This window comes from Arvicola amphibius, chromosome 7, assembly GCF_903992535.2.
Source record: "Arvicola amphibius chromosome 7, mArvAmp1.2, whole genome shotgun sequence".
NCBI lineage: Eukaryota > Metazoa > Chordata > Mammalia > Rodentia > Cricetidae > Arvicola > Arvicola amphibius.
The window spans coordinates 119,482,286-119,497,365 of NC_052053.1; the positions used below are offsets into that span (position 1 = coordinate 119,482,286).

At 45.1% G+C, this 15,080-nt stretch overlaps 1 protein-coding gene and 1 long non-coding RNA gene across 2 annotated transcripts in view; one reads left to right on the plus strand and one right to left on the minus strand.

The window, feature by feature from the left end:
- Positions 1 to 748: 748 nt before the first annotated feature.
- On the plus strand, positions 749 to 7,554 carry LOC119818536. The gene is made up of 4 exons (XR_005286148.1): positions 749 to 843; positions 2,793 to 2,957; positions 4,991 to 5,119; positions 6,961 to 7,554. It is a non-coding gene; the product is annotated as an uncharacterized LOC119818536 (long non-coding RNA).
- Positions 2,767 to 15,080, minus strand: part of LOC119818530 (protein only RNase P catalytic subunit) — a 97,486-nt gene continuing 85,172 nt past the window's right edge. The window contains exons 6-8 of the mRNA XM_038335992.2: positions 8,402 to 8,550; positions 6,194 to 6,389; positions 2,767 to 3,012 (exon numbers count right to left, since the gene is read on the minus strand). Of these exons, the coding sequence (XP_038191920.1) occupies positions 2,863 to 3,012; positions 6,194 to 6,389; positions 8,402 to 8,550 (495 nt within the window). The 3' untranslated portion in view covers positions 2,767 to 2,862. The remainder of the gene's footprint in view (positions 3,013 to 6,193; positions 6,390 to 8,401; positions 8,551 to 15,080) is intronic.

Consider the following 15,080-nt stretch of genomic DNA (forward strand, 5'->3'; position numbering starts at 1 on the left):
CAAAGGACGTGGGGCCTTTTACCAGAGACAGCTCTGGCAACAGTTTCTCCTGAACACGCCCAAGCCCTGAGTAGGAGCTTGACAATGTAACCACAGAAGAAGCCTGTTGCACTCTACAGAATGTCCTAGCTTAAGTCAGTTAAAGTCTTATATGTTTCTTAGTTTTGAGACAGGGTCTCATGTAGCTCAGGCTGGCCTTGAACTAGCTCAGTAGCTAAAGATAACCCTGAATTCCCAAGCTCCAAGAGTGAAGGGTAGAGGAACAACCACATCTGACTCCCAGCTGACTCTTCCTATGAATTTACATTGTTATGAGTATATAATAATGTGTATGAAGGAAACATCCCAAAGGACTGTTGGAACCAGGAAAATGGGCACGTATGTACATACAACCGGGCAAACACGTACGCTAGCTTGGTGTACATAGTGAGTTTGGGACTACAGAATGAGACCCTGTCTCAAAAAGAAAGGGAACCTTGAATTCTAGGGCACAGTCACTAAAGAGGAAGGCAGCCCAAGAAGGGCTTATTTATTTGCAAAGGTCCACTTACACAGATTTTAAGCAACAAGTGCCACAAAGAACTCACTTTTTCGGAGACTGGCCATATCCACCACCAAAAGAAGCTGTTTCCTGGGGATAGATGTTCTGTCCCATCCCCCAGGCCAGGCTCCTCTCTGCCCCAGAAAAGCCAAATGGACAGAACTGTCAGGGATTCCAACGGCACCTAGTGGACACAGGCATTCTATTCTTGCGCAGTCACAGACAACCCAAGAGACCTTCTTTCGTAATGGCTGAATATTTAGATGGGAGCTGAACTTGAACCCTAGTAATGTTCTGCTCAGGTAAGAGTGGTCAGGCTATCTGACCTGACCTTGAATTTATCTCTTTAATTATTCGAGATTAAAGTTGCTACCAGTGGCTCCTCAGGCAGCTGCTTCTTGGATTAGATTTTAAGTGGTGCCGAAGAGATAGATGACTGGCATTCCCATTTAAGACCTTTTCTTGCCAGAGTTACCGAGTCTCTCGGATATTACTGTTTAACACAAATGCTCACAGTTACACTTTGTGTGCACTTGTGTGGGTCAGGAGGCAACCCCAGTGCTGTTCCTCAGAAGCCATCCTGCCTTGATTTTTCAGACAGGCTCTTCTGATGGCTTAAAACTCAGCCTGTCTCCCCCCCCCCCCCCCCCCCCCCCCGGCTAGCATTATAAGCACATGCCCCTAAGCTTGGCTTTTCCATGTGAATGCTGGGATCATCCTTGGATAGCACTTTACCACTGAGCCATTTCCCCAGCCCCTGTAATGGCGACTTTAATAATTCAATCTAAGAAAGCATGGAGGCTCATGCCTGCAATTGGAGTTCGGGCAGATGGATGGCTGCAAGTTCCTGGTTAGAGAGTGATAGAATGCAAGGCCCTCCTCAGTACCCTCCCCCACAACTCCCGCAACCACCACCAAAAACCCTTTACACAGGTACGGTGGTGCACACCTTTAGTCCCAGTACTTGGGAGGCAGAGGCAGGCTGATCTGTGAGTTCAAGGCCAGCCTGGTCTACAGAGTGAGTTCCAGGACAGTCAGAGCTGTTACATAGAGAAACCCTGTCTAGAAAAAAAATGGAAATTTTTTTTTCTTATAACCAGAATAATTTCTTTAAAAATAAGCCATATACAATGTCATAGGCCTCCAGATACTTGGGAGTCTAAAGCAGAAAGTATCCTAAGTTCCAGACCTGCCTGGGCTATGGTACATTCAAGGACAGCCTGGTTAACGCACTGAGACCTTGTCTCAAAATTAAATGTAAAAAAATAGAACTCAGAGCACAGCTTGGAGACAGTGAATAGTTCAGGGAACTAGAAAACAAGATCCTCAGCATTGTCCGGGGCTCTCTATTTATAATCATCTCAAAATTCATTTTAAAAATTATTTAACTTTACATTTCATTTATAATATGTCTGTTGGGCACTTTTGTAGAGGTCTAAAGACAACTTATGTGTTTAGTTTCTCCTGCCACCTCGTGGGTCCTGTGGGATCAAACGCAGGTCATCAGACTTGGTGGTGCGCGCCCTTACCCGCTCAGCCGTCTTGTCTGCTCAGAATCCTATTATTCTTTCCAGAAAGCCAGTTTTTATTTCTAAAACTCTGTCAAATAAGTTTTGGACTATTTTGGAATGTCATCTTGGAATACTGTATCACAACCAATACCATGATCAACCTGGAAAAGTTTATAATTACACTGTATCACACCAATACTATGATAAACTTGGAAAGGGCTATGATTACAGTAGAAAACAAAGAGGGACCAACGGGGATGCCTGGAAGGTCAAGTCAGCAGGAGCAGCTATGGAGAGCTGCCTCCCTCCCCCCCAGCTACATGGAGAGCTGCCTGGCAGGAGGAACAAGCGCCGAGACTCTGCTCTAGGACCCACGGTTCTGGAGAAACCTCTAGAAACAAAAGTGGCGGTGGTGGTGCCGCTAGTTAAGAAAAGATGTTACTTCTTCATTACCTCAAAAGCCGGTTTGTTGGGCTAGGGCTGCACGTAGCCCAGCTGGCAGAGTGCTTGCCAGGTATACATGAAGGCCCATGTCCCACCCCCTGCACTGAGCACAGCAGGCATGGGGCCCGCTCCTGTAATCTCAGCTCTCAGGGACGTAGAGTGAGTGGGAGGACGGAGACAGAACGGGTTACAAAACAAGAACCGGACCATAACCCAAACCAAACAAAGCTAAAAATCAATTTGTTACTGCAAACCAACTAAATCAAACAGTGCTCCTAAAATCTTTTTATTTTCAGGACAGAGGTCATGCCTGGAAATAGCATGGATGTGAGCTCTGCTACCAGCCAGGAGGTGTCCAGGGCAAATTCAGGACCGGGCTGGCGCCTGTGTCTTTTGCTGGAGGCAAAGCCATTTGGTTGGCACTTCGCAGGAGGATCTCTGCACCAGGTCTTCATCGTAAGGTATGTGCCAGGAGTCTCCAGTTGTCTGCACCACCGTGTCGTAGCTGAGAGTATGCTGGTGAATGAAAGCCAAATGGTGAGAATGACAGTCACGGGTACCGGCACCCCTCAATCTTCTCAACTTTGGAAGAATACTGTGCTTTATTTAACACTGGATTTCCTTCCTTCCTTTGTGTATCTGTGTGTGTGGTGAATGCACACATATGTACCAATGCACATGCCTGTGCTTGTAGAGAAACCAGAGGCTTCTTCTACCACTACCTGTATTATCCCTTTGAGGCAGGGTCTCTGCCTGGACCTGGAGGTACTGGGCTGTTTGTTTGTGTTTTTGCAAGGCTGGCAGCTGGCAAGCCCATGCACTCTCCATGTCTCTACTCACACACTACTGGGCTACCTCCACGTGCAAGAACACAGTTTGTAATGTGGGTGCAGGGATCGGAACTTAGCGAGCACTAACCACTGAGCAACCTCTCCAGTCCCCATAACAGTAAACTAAATAATGTAAAAGGAGAGTTTTATTTTAAGGTTAAGGACACTCTATATGAGTCTCATAGTTATAAACTATAGGCTTGTTTCATTGTGTTTATAGGGTTTATAAGTGAAAAAGAGAAAAATTAAATACAAAGAGTAGAGAAATAGCTCTCTCTCAAGATTATCTTGAAGTGAATCTCAGCTGTCCACTTGTAAAATGTGGTATTTACTTTGTAATTCTAAGATCAACGCTAATACTAGTTTCCCCAGCACAGACATAGGCAGCAATGGTAGCAGAGTACCCAATAACCAAGCACGGGAAACTGAGACAGGAGGGTTTTGAGGCCAGCCTGGGCTACTTAGAGAGTTTCCAATCAGACAGCTTGTCTGGTTAAAATACATATATGTGCGTGTGCATACACACATTCTCAGACTAATCAACAATTCCTCAGCCTCATCAAAGTTTTACTGTTTGTATTTTCCCCATTACTACATATGTGTAACATATATTTGAAAGTTTCTTTGTTAAACATTGCTTTTGAGAGATTGGACTATTCATGATTATCCTTTAATCTAGCGCTTCTCTTCCCATCTTTGTTTTCATTGAACTTCTAGTTTTCATTTTTCACTGTTGTTTCCGAGGAAACCATGTCAATCATTTTGAATCATTTCCTATAATATAGTCCTGATTTTGCTGATTTAATAATTGTTGTGATACCACGGGATACTCTTACCTATAAATTTGCTTTGCATTTTAGCTTATTTTTAAAATTAATAAACTGATTTATAGCACTGTGTATATTTGGAAATATACAGACATTGTGGAACGGCTACTCAAGCTATTTAATATGAGTTACCAACTTTCATTCTTCTAATGAGAAAACTCAGAATCTACTCTCTTAGCATCTTCAGGAATATGACGCATGGGCTGGAAAGATGGCTTGGGTTATTGCTCGAGCAGAGGACCCACGCTGGGTAGCTCACAGCTGTCTGTAATCCAGCTCCAGGGATCCAATACCCTCTTGCCTCCCTGGGCACCAGCACTGATGTTGACACACACAGAGAGACACACACACAAACATATGATGTGAAAAAAGAACACAGCACATTAGCTGGGCCTGGCGTGTAAAACAGGAGGACTGTGAGGTCAAGATCTGTGTTCAGTGTGTTCAGAGCTAGCCTGCACCAACACAAAAAGTAAAAACTGGGCTGGGGATGCAGTTTAGTGGTAGAGGACTTCCTAGTATGTGCAAGGCTTTGAGTTCATTCAGTCTCTAATACCACACACACCATATATACACACACCACACACACACACACACACACACACACACACACCACACACACACACACATGCACACGCACACATGAAATTCAATAAATTGTTATTAACTACAGCCACAGTACATTGTACAATAGATCTCCTGAACTTATTCCGGCTCTCTAACTGAAGCCTGGTATACTGGACCAACATCGTATCTCCCCTCCCCTGCACATAGGCCACCACTATGCTATCCTGTAATAATTCTCCTTTGGGTTTTCCTTCCTCTGTTTTAATACAGGAGGCATCCTGTGCTATGGGTGTCTGCACTAGAGTCAAAGGAGAGCCCAGTGGGGAACGACAAAGTACGTCACACGGAACAGTGAGCTGGACATGGGGTGTAAGCTGGAGTCTGACATGGGATGCTGAGGTAGGATGACTGACATGCTTCAGGCCAGCCTGGTCTACACGGCAGTGAGCCAGGGCTATACAAGCAGATCATGAGCAAGACGCCCAAAAAGGAGCTATAACTACAGATTGCTGGGCCATCTTCACCCCTCTTAGTCACTGTCCTCTGAATGCTAGCTAATATCTTTGCCACAAAACGCACAAACAGACCCCCAGCTTCCACCAACCAAAAGGTTGAAAGGCCATTAGATAGCAATCGAGGTGCCCTGCTTTCTATCACCCGCCCCCCAATGTTCCTACCAAAGTATTTGAAAAGTGTTTTGATTTCTAATTTTTCTGTTATTCTGCTACAATAAAACTTGATAAACTGTTACCATGTTAAAACAAAACTTGAGATAACTAAGTCTGTGTTTTGGGGTCATGGTCATTCATATTTGGCCCCCAAATAAACTACATCTTTATTCTCTTTGAGGTGAGAGTTGTATTTTTGTGTCAATGGGACCCTGCCTCTCTAAATAAAATAAACTAGGTCTGGAGAGATGGCTCATAGGGTTAAACGGCTTGGGGCCATGCCTGGGATGCACGTGGTAGAAGGAGAACTGACTTTGCAAGTTGTCTTCTGACAGCTGTCCATGAGCTGGGGCGTGGTACACATACACACGCGCACACACACGTGCTCGCACACACACACATATGTACGCATGTGTACACACACAATTAAAAACACAAATGTATTTTAATTAAAAAATAGGAAAAGTTGCCTAAAGGGAAAGGTTAAAAGGATAAGACGCTTCAAGCCATTCCACATAAACAGGACTATGGAAACACACGAGTGTCTAAGTACAGGTGAAGGCACAGTTTCAGGCACAGTTTCAGGCACAGTCACGGTACTCCAGATGTTTAATATGTCAATCAATTTGGGGTTGGTCTGTGAATATTTTCGCCCTGACAGATGCTCTTTCTAGGGACTGGCTAACTACCACCCACCAAACCAAAACCAAAACAAAGTATTTAGAACTTTCAACATTTTAAAAACTGTGCCACACTCATTCTTTAGAGGAGGCCATCAGCATCACTTAGAGAGCAGATCCCATACCTGGAAAGTCAGCTTTGATCTTTGAAAATTGTTCATGATTGCCATCTGATGTCCCTGCTGCCACTTAAAGAAGAGATGCTGGCTGCGCACATCAGACAGGCAGGCCTTGTGGTCCCGCATCAGGTCTTTCGTGATGAACTTGCAGTGGTTGCCTGAGTTCAGGGTGGCGTAGAGCAGGAACGGGTCATCCTTCGAGCTGCAGCAGACAGGATGGACAGAATCAGACGCTCCAGGGGCAGAGGGTTTCCACCACCCATTTACTTATATTCTGACTTTCTAGAAGGGGTCGATGATTTCTCGACAGAAGTGCTCAGAGAGACCCTCATGAAGCATCTGGAGTCCTTAGCTGCTGACACCCTCTAAAGCACAACAAAAAGTTGAGGGGCAGGGATTGCTAATGCCCTGGACTTACAAACTTCCAGGCCAGCTTGGGCTACAGAGTTGTCAGCTTCTTAAAAAACAAAACCCAAAAACCACTGGAGTTTATATGGAAGACGAGTAACGTTAGAGCAGGGTCACGCTGACGTGGGGTTACGAGGATTCACTGCACTGCTCTCTGTGTTTGAGAAGGTTTGCTTGGTACAACAACTGAGTTAACATTGGACGTATAGAGATTTAAATTCAGAGACACAGGACACTAGTGAATCAATCTTAATAACAGAGCTTAGAACTTCAGCAGATGCATTAAGTACAGGCGTACAGGCCCCAGAGGAGGCAGCAAGACTTTTGGGGCACAGCACATGACTTATCCAGTTTCTTTCTATAAGAAAAATGACAGTGATGACAGAGACGGACATACAGGCCTTCCATGAACGCGGTGCCAGATCTGACGTGTGACAACCATTATTACCCGCCACAGCGACTTCATGAAGAAGATCATGTGCGAAGTAAACACCTTCCCAGGTGGGAAACGGCAGGTCTGTGATCTGAAACAAGCCCATACTCCTAACGCTTACCAACGCTGCAGGAGCGACATCTAGAGTGAAGCAACAGAAATGCCTCCTCTCGGCTTTGGTTTGGGACTGGAGTGAGGAGTTGGCCTCCTGTTTCATGCCTCAGGAGCCATTTTACCCTTCTAAGAATAAATTCTGTGTGGGATCCTGACAAACCCTAATTTCTCACTTCTGAACTAATGAGTCCTAGACTTAGGGCTGAGGTACACGCGGCGAAGTGACAGCCTGGTAAGGCTGCAGACAGACATGTGCCATCATCAGTAGTAGGAAAACCTGTGAGCACACAGAGAGTTTGGACGTGCGGCCCAGGATCTCCCATCTTCCGCATGGCTGCTTTTTGTTTATTAACTGCACATTGTGTTGCTAATCGCATTTTCCATGTTCATTTGGTGTCGGGGAAGCTGTGGCTCAACAGCAATTTTCTCTCTACTAGAATAAATCCAGGCCCTTTGTGAGGTCCTCCATAATATGGTCTTTCCTTCTCTCTGACTTCGAAACTTCTGTTCCCTTCCCTTCCCCCTTCCTCCCCTCCCTTTCTAGACAGGGTCTCCTGTATCCCACAGCAGAGGATGACCTTGAACTCCTGATCTTCCGGCTTCTAACCTCAGAGGGCAGAGGTCACAGGCGGTGCCACCACAACTGGTTTCACGTGGGGCTGGGGATGGAACGCAGAGCTTCCTGCACGCCAGGCAAGTTTTCTACCGACTGAACTGCATCCGCAGTCCCCAAAGCTGACTTGCCGGGTGTTGCTCTAACCTGTCCACGCTGGCCACCTTACTTTGCCAGTGTCCAGCCTTTTCCTGTGCCAGGACCTTTGGATCTCTGCTGTCCCTGTCTGAGGCAGGAGCACTGTGAGGTGAGCTTCCCACAGCGCTGATTCCTGGCTACAACAGGGCTCCTGGAGGCTTATTTCCATAAGGACTGAAAGGGCAGGGGCTTTGATGCATCACTAAGAACAAACACCACATTCATATTTGCCAAGCGTCTGTTCAATGACCAATTTAGGATTTTATGGTGTGTATTCCAAGTGCTAGCCTCACTCCTGACTTACTTTCCTCCTTTTCTCTTTTATGCCGATCTCCTCATCTATAAAAGTTTGTTCCACCGTAGACACTATTTTTGTATTAAGCTACCTTTCTGTTTGTTTTAAATGAGGTTGCATACACACAGGCAAGCATTCTCCACGACAGAACGGAAAACTGATAAGTAGACGGCTGGAACCTAGTCTAATCGCCCTGCCCCCTCCAATACTTACATGTTATCAGCAAAAAAGCAGTGGGCCTGCTTTCGCACCTGCTCCATCTCATCCTTTCTCCACCTGGAACTCGGCATTAGCATGTGCTTCCGGCCCAGGACCAGCAACCGCAGATTCTGCTGGGCTAGTTGAGAAACTACGTTCAGGAGCTAGAAAACAGAGCCAAACAAAAAAGATCAAACAACTGGCCAGATTCTCCCAGCTGGTTCCTTCAGGAGAATCTCAGAGTTCTGAGCAGGAAGAGAATAGCTCTTAATAATTTTCCATCTTTCAAAGCCTGAGGAAAAGTATAAATTAATGCCTTCTTTCTTGTTGTGTGGTTAACAAGAGCTCTCACGTAGCACAGGCTGGCTTCCGGCTATGAAGTCAAGGATGACCTTGACCATTGGACCCCCACACCTCCACTTACTGAGTTCTGGGATTATAGGCACACACCACCATGGCCAATTTATAAATGGATGCTTAGCCCCTGCCCAGGTCAGGCTACACTGGTTCCAGGTGTGGGTGTCTAAAGACAGACTAATGAAGCTGTTTTTAAACTGAACCCTCTGTAGCTCCCTGAGAGAGTGATGGGATTCAGAAGTCACCAACACAATTTTGAAGCAAGCAAGCAAGCAAGAAAATAAAAAAGCCATACAATGTGGGATTCTCTTCTGTATACTGTGAATATGTTTTATTACCATTGGTTAATAAAGAATCTGCTTTGGGCCTATTGCAAGTAAAATAGAGCAAGGCGGGAATTCCAAGCAGAGATAGAGGAGAAAAGAAGGCAGAGTCAGGGAGATGCCATGTAGTGGCCTGGAACCTTACTGTAGGAAAACCAGGAGCTTCTTGGTAAAATACAAAATAACAGGAACAGGTTAATTTAAGATGTAAGAATTAGTTAATAAGAAGTCTAAGCATATAAGCCAAGGAGTGTTGCAATTAATATAGTTTCAGTGTGATTATTTCGGGTCTGGGCGGCCAGGAAAGAAACAAGCAGCCTCCGTCTACAGTCATATATATAGTCATGTATATATTTTTAAACCCACTCTGTAGACCAGGCTGACCTCGAACTCAGAGATTTGCCAGCCTCTGACTCCTGAGTGCTGGGATTAATGGCGTGTGTCACCACTGCCCGGAATTATTTTTAACAATTTTAAAAAGAATTATCATTATTATTAGGGGTGGCGGGGATTTGCCACAGTACACGTGTGGAGGTCAGAGTTCAACTTTGTGGGGTTGGTCCTCCCCTACTATTATGTGGGTTCTGGGGATTAAGATTGGATCACTGAGGTGGTGTTTAGCTGAGTATGGTAGCACCTGCCTATAATCCCAATACTCTAGAGTCTGAGACAGGATGATCACCAGTAACAGTAGGGAATGAGCATAAACAAAACCCTATGATTCAGGAATTCAAATATCTCAAAAGACAGTAAAAGTGCCTTTCTTTCAGAATATACTTATTCCATGAGTGTGTGTGTGTGTGTGTGTGTGTGTGTGTGTGTGTGAGAGAGAGAGAGAGAGAGAGAGAGAGAGAGAGAGAGAGAGAGAGCACAAAGATCAGAGGACAACTTGCAAGAGGTGATTCTTTTCCACCATGTGAGTTCTAGGGACTGAACTCAGGTTATTAGGTGTAGGTGGCATCTCTGGGGTCCTCCATTTCTTTAAAACTATACTTAAATTACAGAATATTTTCTATAAACATAGATCAAAGTGGAAATTGGACCCATGAATAGGAGTGACAATTACTTTAAAAACTTGCATAAGAACTACCATAAAGTTATTACAAAAATATGTTAAAAAAGCTAAAGTACATGTTGAAGCCAAGAATGGTGCTGCATACCTATAATCCCCAGCATTTCAGACACCGAGGCAGGAGGTTCTCACATTCCAGGCCAGCCAGCCCGATCAAGACAGGGAGAGCCTATCTCAGTCCTGACAGGGAGCCATGTTGGCTTTGTGGTGGGACACCTGCGGACACCACAAACCCTGTCCTTGAGTCCTCAGCACCACAACCAACAGCAGAAGCCCACACCGCTTGCTTCTAGTTTTTCCAACTTCCCATGCAGCTAGGAAATCTGGTCTAAAGAAAAACACAACCGAGATGTTTTCACAGACATGCCCTGACTCAGATAAACAGCCCAAGTTCACTAAGGTAGAAATCTATAAGGAAGAAGAGAAAAACCATAGCTTCAACTACTCTGGGGCACCATCTTGTGGTGGAGAGACCGCTAATCAAAATTTATATGAAAACAAGAGAATAAAAGACAGATTTTTGTTTTGTTTTGTTTTTTTAAAGATGACTGGGTAGCATTAAAGTAACTGAAACCTTAGACGGTCTGGCTATGAAAAGCTTCTGCAATAAATTGCAAGCTGGACCTGGTGGGCTGGCTCAAAGTCATCGGCATACTCAGAATAGCAAAGAAGAAAATTTAATGTAATTGTATGTTTGATCAAAACTAAAACGGAGTCAGGTGTGATGATGCATGCAATTTTTTTCTCTTTACTCTTAGGGAACCCACCACCCAGCTCCCAAATAAGTAAATACACAGATTTATTTTTACTTATGAAAGTCCAGCCTTAGCTTGGCTTATTTCTAGCTAAATTTTCTTAAATTATCCCATCTACCTTTTGCCTCTGGGCTTTTACCTTTCTCTATTCTATATACCTTCATTTTCTTCTTACTCTGTAGCTGGCTGTGTGGCTGACCCCTGGCATCCCCCCCCCCCTTTTATTGCTCCTTCTTCTCTCTTCTATTTATTCTCTCTGCCTGCCAGAACCGTCGATTTCTCTCTCCTGCCTAGCTATTGGCCATTCAGCTCTTCATCAGAACAGTCAGGTGTTTTAGGCAGGCAACGTAACCCATCTTTACAGAGTTAAACTCATGCAACATAAGAGAATGCAGCACATCTTTGCATCATTAAACAAATAGTCCACAACATAAATGAATGTAACACATCTTAAACTAATATTCCACAATAGGTGAATGCCTGTAATCCAAGTACTCAAGAACTGAGACATGAGTATTGCTAGTTCCAGCTCAGGCTGGGCTACACAGACAGACCTTGTCTCATAATCAAAAGAAATCCAACAGCCTGGGACTGGAGTTGTAGCTGTATGTATATAGTTACTATACTACATACATAGCTACTATACATAGCTGAGTGTAGCATTATCTACAGGCTGTATTCTAGTAGCTAGTGAGGGGGAGGGGCAATATGACAAAAACCTAGAACAACTGGGAGGAAGGACATAGTACACACACACACAGCGAGGAAGAAAAGGAGTGGGAGGTGTGAAAAGGGAGGTGATGTGGGGGAGAATACGAGCAAAGGACAATGACGTGTATAAACATGTCAAAAAGAAGCACATTGTTTTGTAAATTTACTAAAATAAGATAATTTAAAAGAAGAAGATGATGCTGGGCGGTGGTGGTGCACGCCTTTAATCCCAGCACTTGGGAGGCAGAGGCAGGCAGATCTCTGTGAGTTTGAGGCCAGCCTGGTCTTCCAAGAGCTAGTTCCAGGACAGGCCCCAAAGCTACACAGAGAAACCGTATCTTGAAAAAACCAATAAAATAAAATAAAATAATTTTAAAAAAAAATGAGGGACTGGCGAGGTTATATGGCAAGGCGGCTAAAAACACTTGTTGACCTGAGCTGGGATCCAGCACCTATGTCAGGTGGTTCACAACCTGTAACTCCAGATCTAGGGGATCTGCACTCATATGTGCGCATGCACACACACAATATACACATTTTAAAAAGACAAGGTCTCGTGTAGCTCAGGTTAGTCTCAAACCTGCTATGTAGCTGAAGCTGTCCTTGAACTCCTCCAGCTTCTACCTCCCTGTTGCTAGGATTACAAAGTGAACCACTATGCCTGCCTTGGGGTTTCTGTCTTCTTTATCCCAGACTTGAAGCTGAAGACGCTATCAATGCAGAAACGCTAATGTGTGAAGACACTAAAAGCACACAAATGCCTGTTCTCTCTAGGCAGATGGTTCCTAACGAGGCGGCCTAGCCAGAGGATTGGTAGATGGTGATGATACCAGTGAAACCCTGATGCACACTGTATGCAGAATAATTGCTAAGAAGGCCACAGGAGCTGGGTGTGGTGGCACACACCGGAAGGCAGAGAGAGGCAAGTGGATCTCTGTGAGTTCCAGGCCAGCCATGGTTATATAGAGAGACCCTGCCTCAAAACCACCACCACTATCACCAACAAAATATACAACTAACCAACTAACCAACCAACCAAACAAACAAAAACTCAAACCAAGAAAACCCATAGACGTTGGTAGAGCTGAGGGTTTTTATCAATTCTGTACGTTAAAAACAAAATAAACCAAATTTTACACTAACTAAAAGGAACTCACTTCTGATTTTGGGTTTTTTTCCTCCTATGATCCCTACTATTTCACCAAGGTCCATAAGACACTGAAGGAATACCATCTGAAACACCAGAAGTGTGTGAACACACCGAAGGCCCACACTGGGTGTATCTCCTAGTTCAGCTTCCACCGTGATTGTTTTACCTCCTGGAGACATGGATTCTAGATTAAAAAAAAAAAAAAACTCATAAGTCATATTACCTACTCTTGGCATAAAAAATGATCAAAAATAGTTTCTGAGTGTAGGCAAAAATACGACTGGCAGGGCTTCGTGTGTTCGAAATAACCGTGACTGGGGCGTTCAGGAAGAGTGGTGGAGGTGAGGTGAAGGTCAAAACATTTGAGCATCCCAAACAGCAAATGTAGTTCCTGTCCATGGTCTTTTTTTTTTTTTTGGTTTTTCGAGACAGGGTTTCCCTGTAGTTTCTAGAGCCTGTCCTGGAACTAGCTCTTGTAGACCAGGCTGGCCTCGAACTCAGAGATCCGCCTGCCTCTGCCTCCCGAGTGCTGGGATTAAAGGCGTGCGCCACCACCGCCTAGCCTGTCCATGTTCTTTTAATGTCTTTTTAAAAATAATTTTATTAAGCTGGGTGATAGTGGTGCACGCCTTTAATCCCAGCACCCAGGAGACAGAGGCAGGGGATCTCTGAGTTGGAGGTCAGCCTGGTCTACAGAGTTCTAGGACAGCCAGGGCTACACAGAGAAACTGTCTTGATACAACAACAAAAAGTGTATAGAGCATGCGTGAGTGTGTGTGCCGTTCCCCGCTGAGCCATCTTACGGGCCTCTTTTAACTTCTTTCTACTCCCCTCTCTGCAAGTTCTTCTACTTCCTGGGGTTGTATGGACTGTAGATCTTCAAAAACTCTAAAGCCTTTTGGATCTGATATCTGCAGAAAATTACATCAGATCCTCAGCAAGACAACAATATACATTCCACATATAATACTCACTACTCACCAGGCATGAGGTACACACTTGTAACCCCAGCACTGGTAAGTAGAGGCAGAGAGTCCTTGGGTTCTAGGCTAGCCTGAGTTACCTGGTTTGAAAAAAAAAATTCAAAAGGTGTGGAGACACAGCCTGTAATCACCACACTTGGGAGACTAAGATAGGAGGATCTCAAATTTGAGGCTATCCTGTGCTAAAAGGTGAGTTTGAAACTAGCCTAGCTTATGTTTGAAGGCTCTGCCTCAAAAGTTGCATACATGCAGTTGCTTGGTAACTTTCTTCTCTAATATCTGCCCTCCCTGACTTCCCCTAGGTCCCCAGAACTGGATGGTCTGAGCCTAAGTTCTTATGCATGCTAGGCAAGTTCTGTACTATTGAAATATATACCTACGGCTCTTTTAAAAACACTCAGACAGAGTCTCAGTTACTTAGATTGGCCTTAAATTTATCCTCGGCAAGGCTCGAACTGTGATCTTTCTGCCTTAGGATCTGAGTGGCTGGCGCTACAGACTTCGCCTGTGTAACCAGGCCTTACTTCTTTCTTCTCTTGCAGTTAACGAAATGTGGCTGTCCTTACAGAATTTCCCACATTCAGTACCGCTGATTTTATCCCCTGGTATCAGGAAGTAGTCTCCAACCTGATATGATTTCTAAAAGCCTGTGGCTGGACCTAGGGACCAGTTGGGATGTGAAGTATTTAATGTTGTGGCATGCATGCCTGTTTGCATGTGTGTCTATTTCAAAGCCTGGTCTTGGCGGCGGAAAGGCCAGTGTGTTCATCAGCATCATCAAAGCTTCTCAGTAAGTTCCCAGGCAAGCGCGGTCGGGGCTGCAGATCTAAGGGCAGTTATCTCTTAACCTTATGGGCGAGGCTGCTGAATGACTAGCGCACTGTGGTAACTGCTGGGAGGGAGTAGAGGTGGCCACTCAGTCACGCTCAAGGAGAGCGGCGGTCAGGGACAGTTCCACAGAGCAGGTGATAGATAGCACAGCCGAGTCTCCAGATGAGTTACTCAGACAAGGAATGGGGTTTTCCAAGGACGAGGAGCGGCATGTTCAAAAGATCGTGTTCAGTTCTAGGAAACCGAGTAAAAGTCAAATCCAGCTCAGCAGAGCTTCGGGAAGGTGACAAGAAGAAGGTCAAAAATGAGGGGGAAGGAATGTCCAGGTCACAGCCACGGGGGGCGGGGGGGGGGGGGGGAGAGGAAAGGATTTAAAACAGGGACCGCCACTGTAAGACTCTAGGCTCTAAGAAGACCGCACCAGCATGGGGCTTATCAGGAGGCTTCTGCAGCAGCCCACACAGGGAACGGTGAGGCAAACGGCAGCACAGACGGAGAAGGGTATCTTCGGA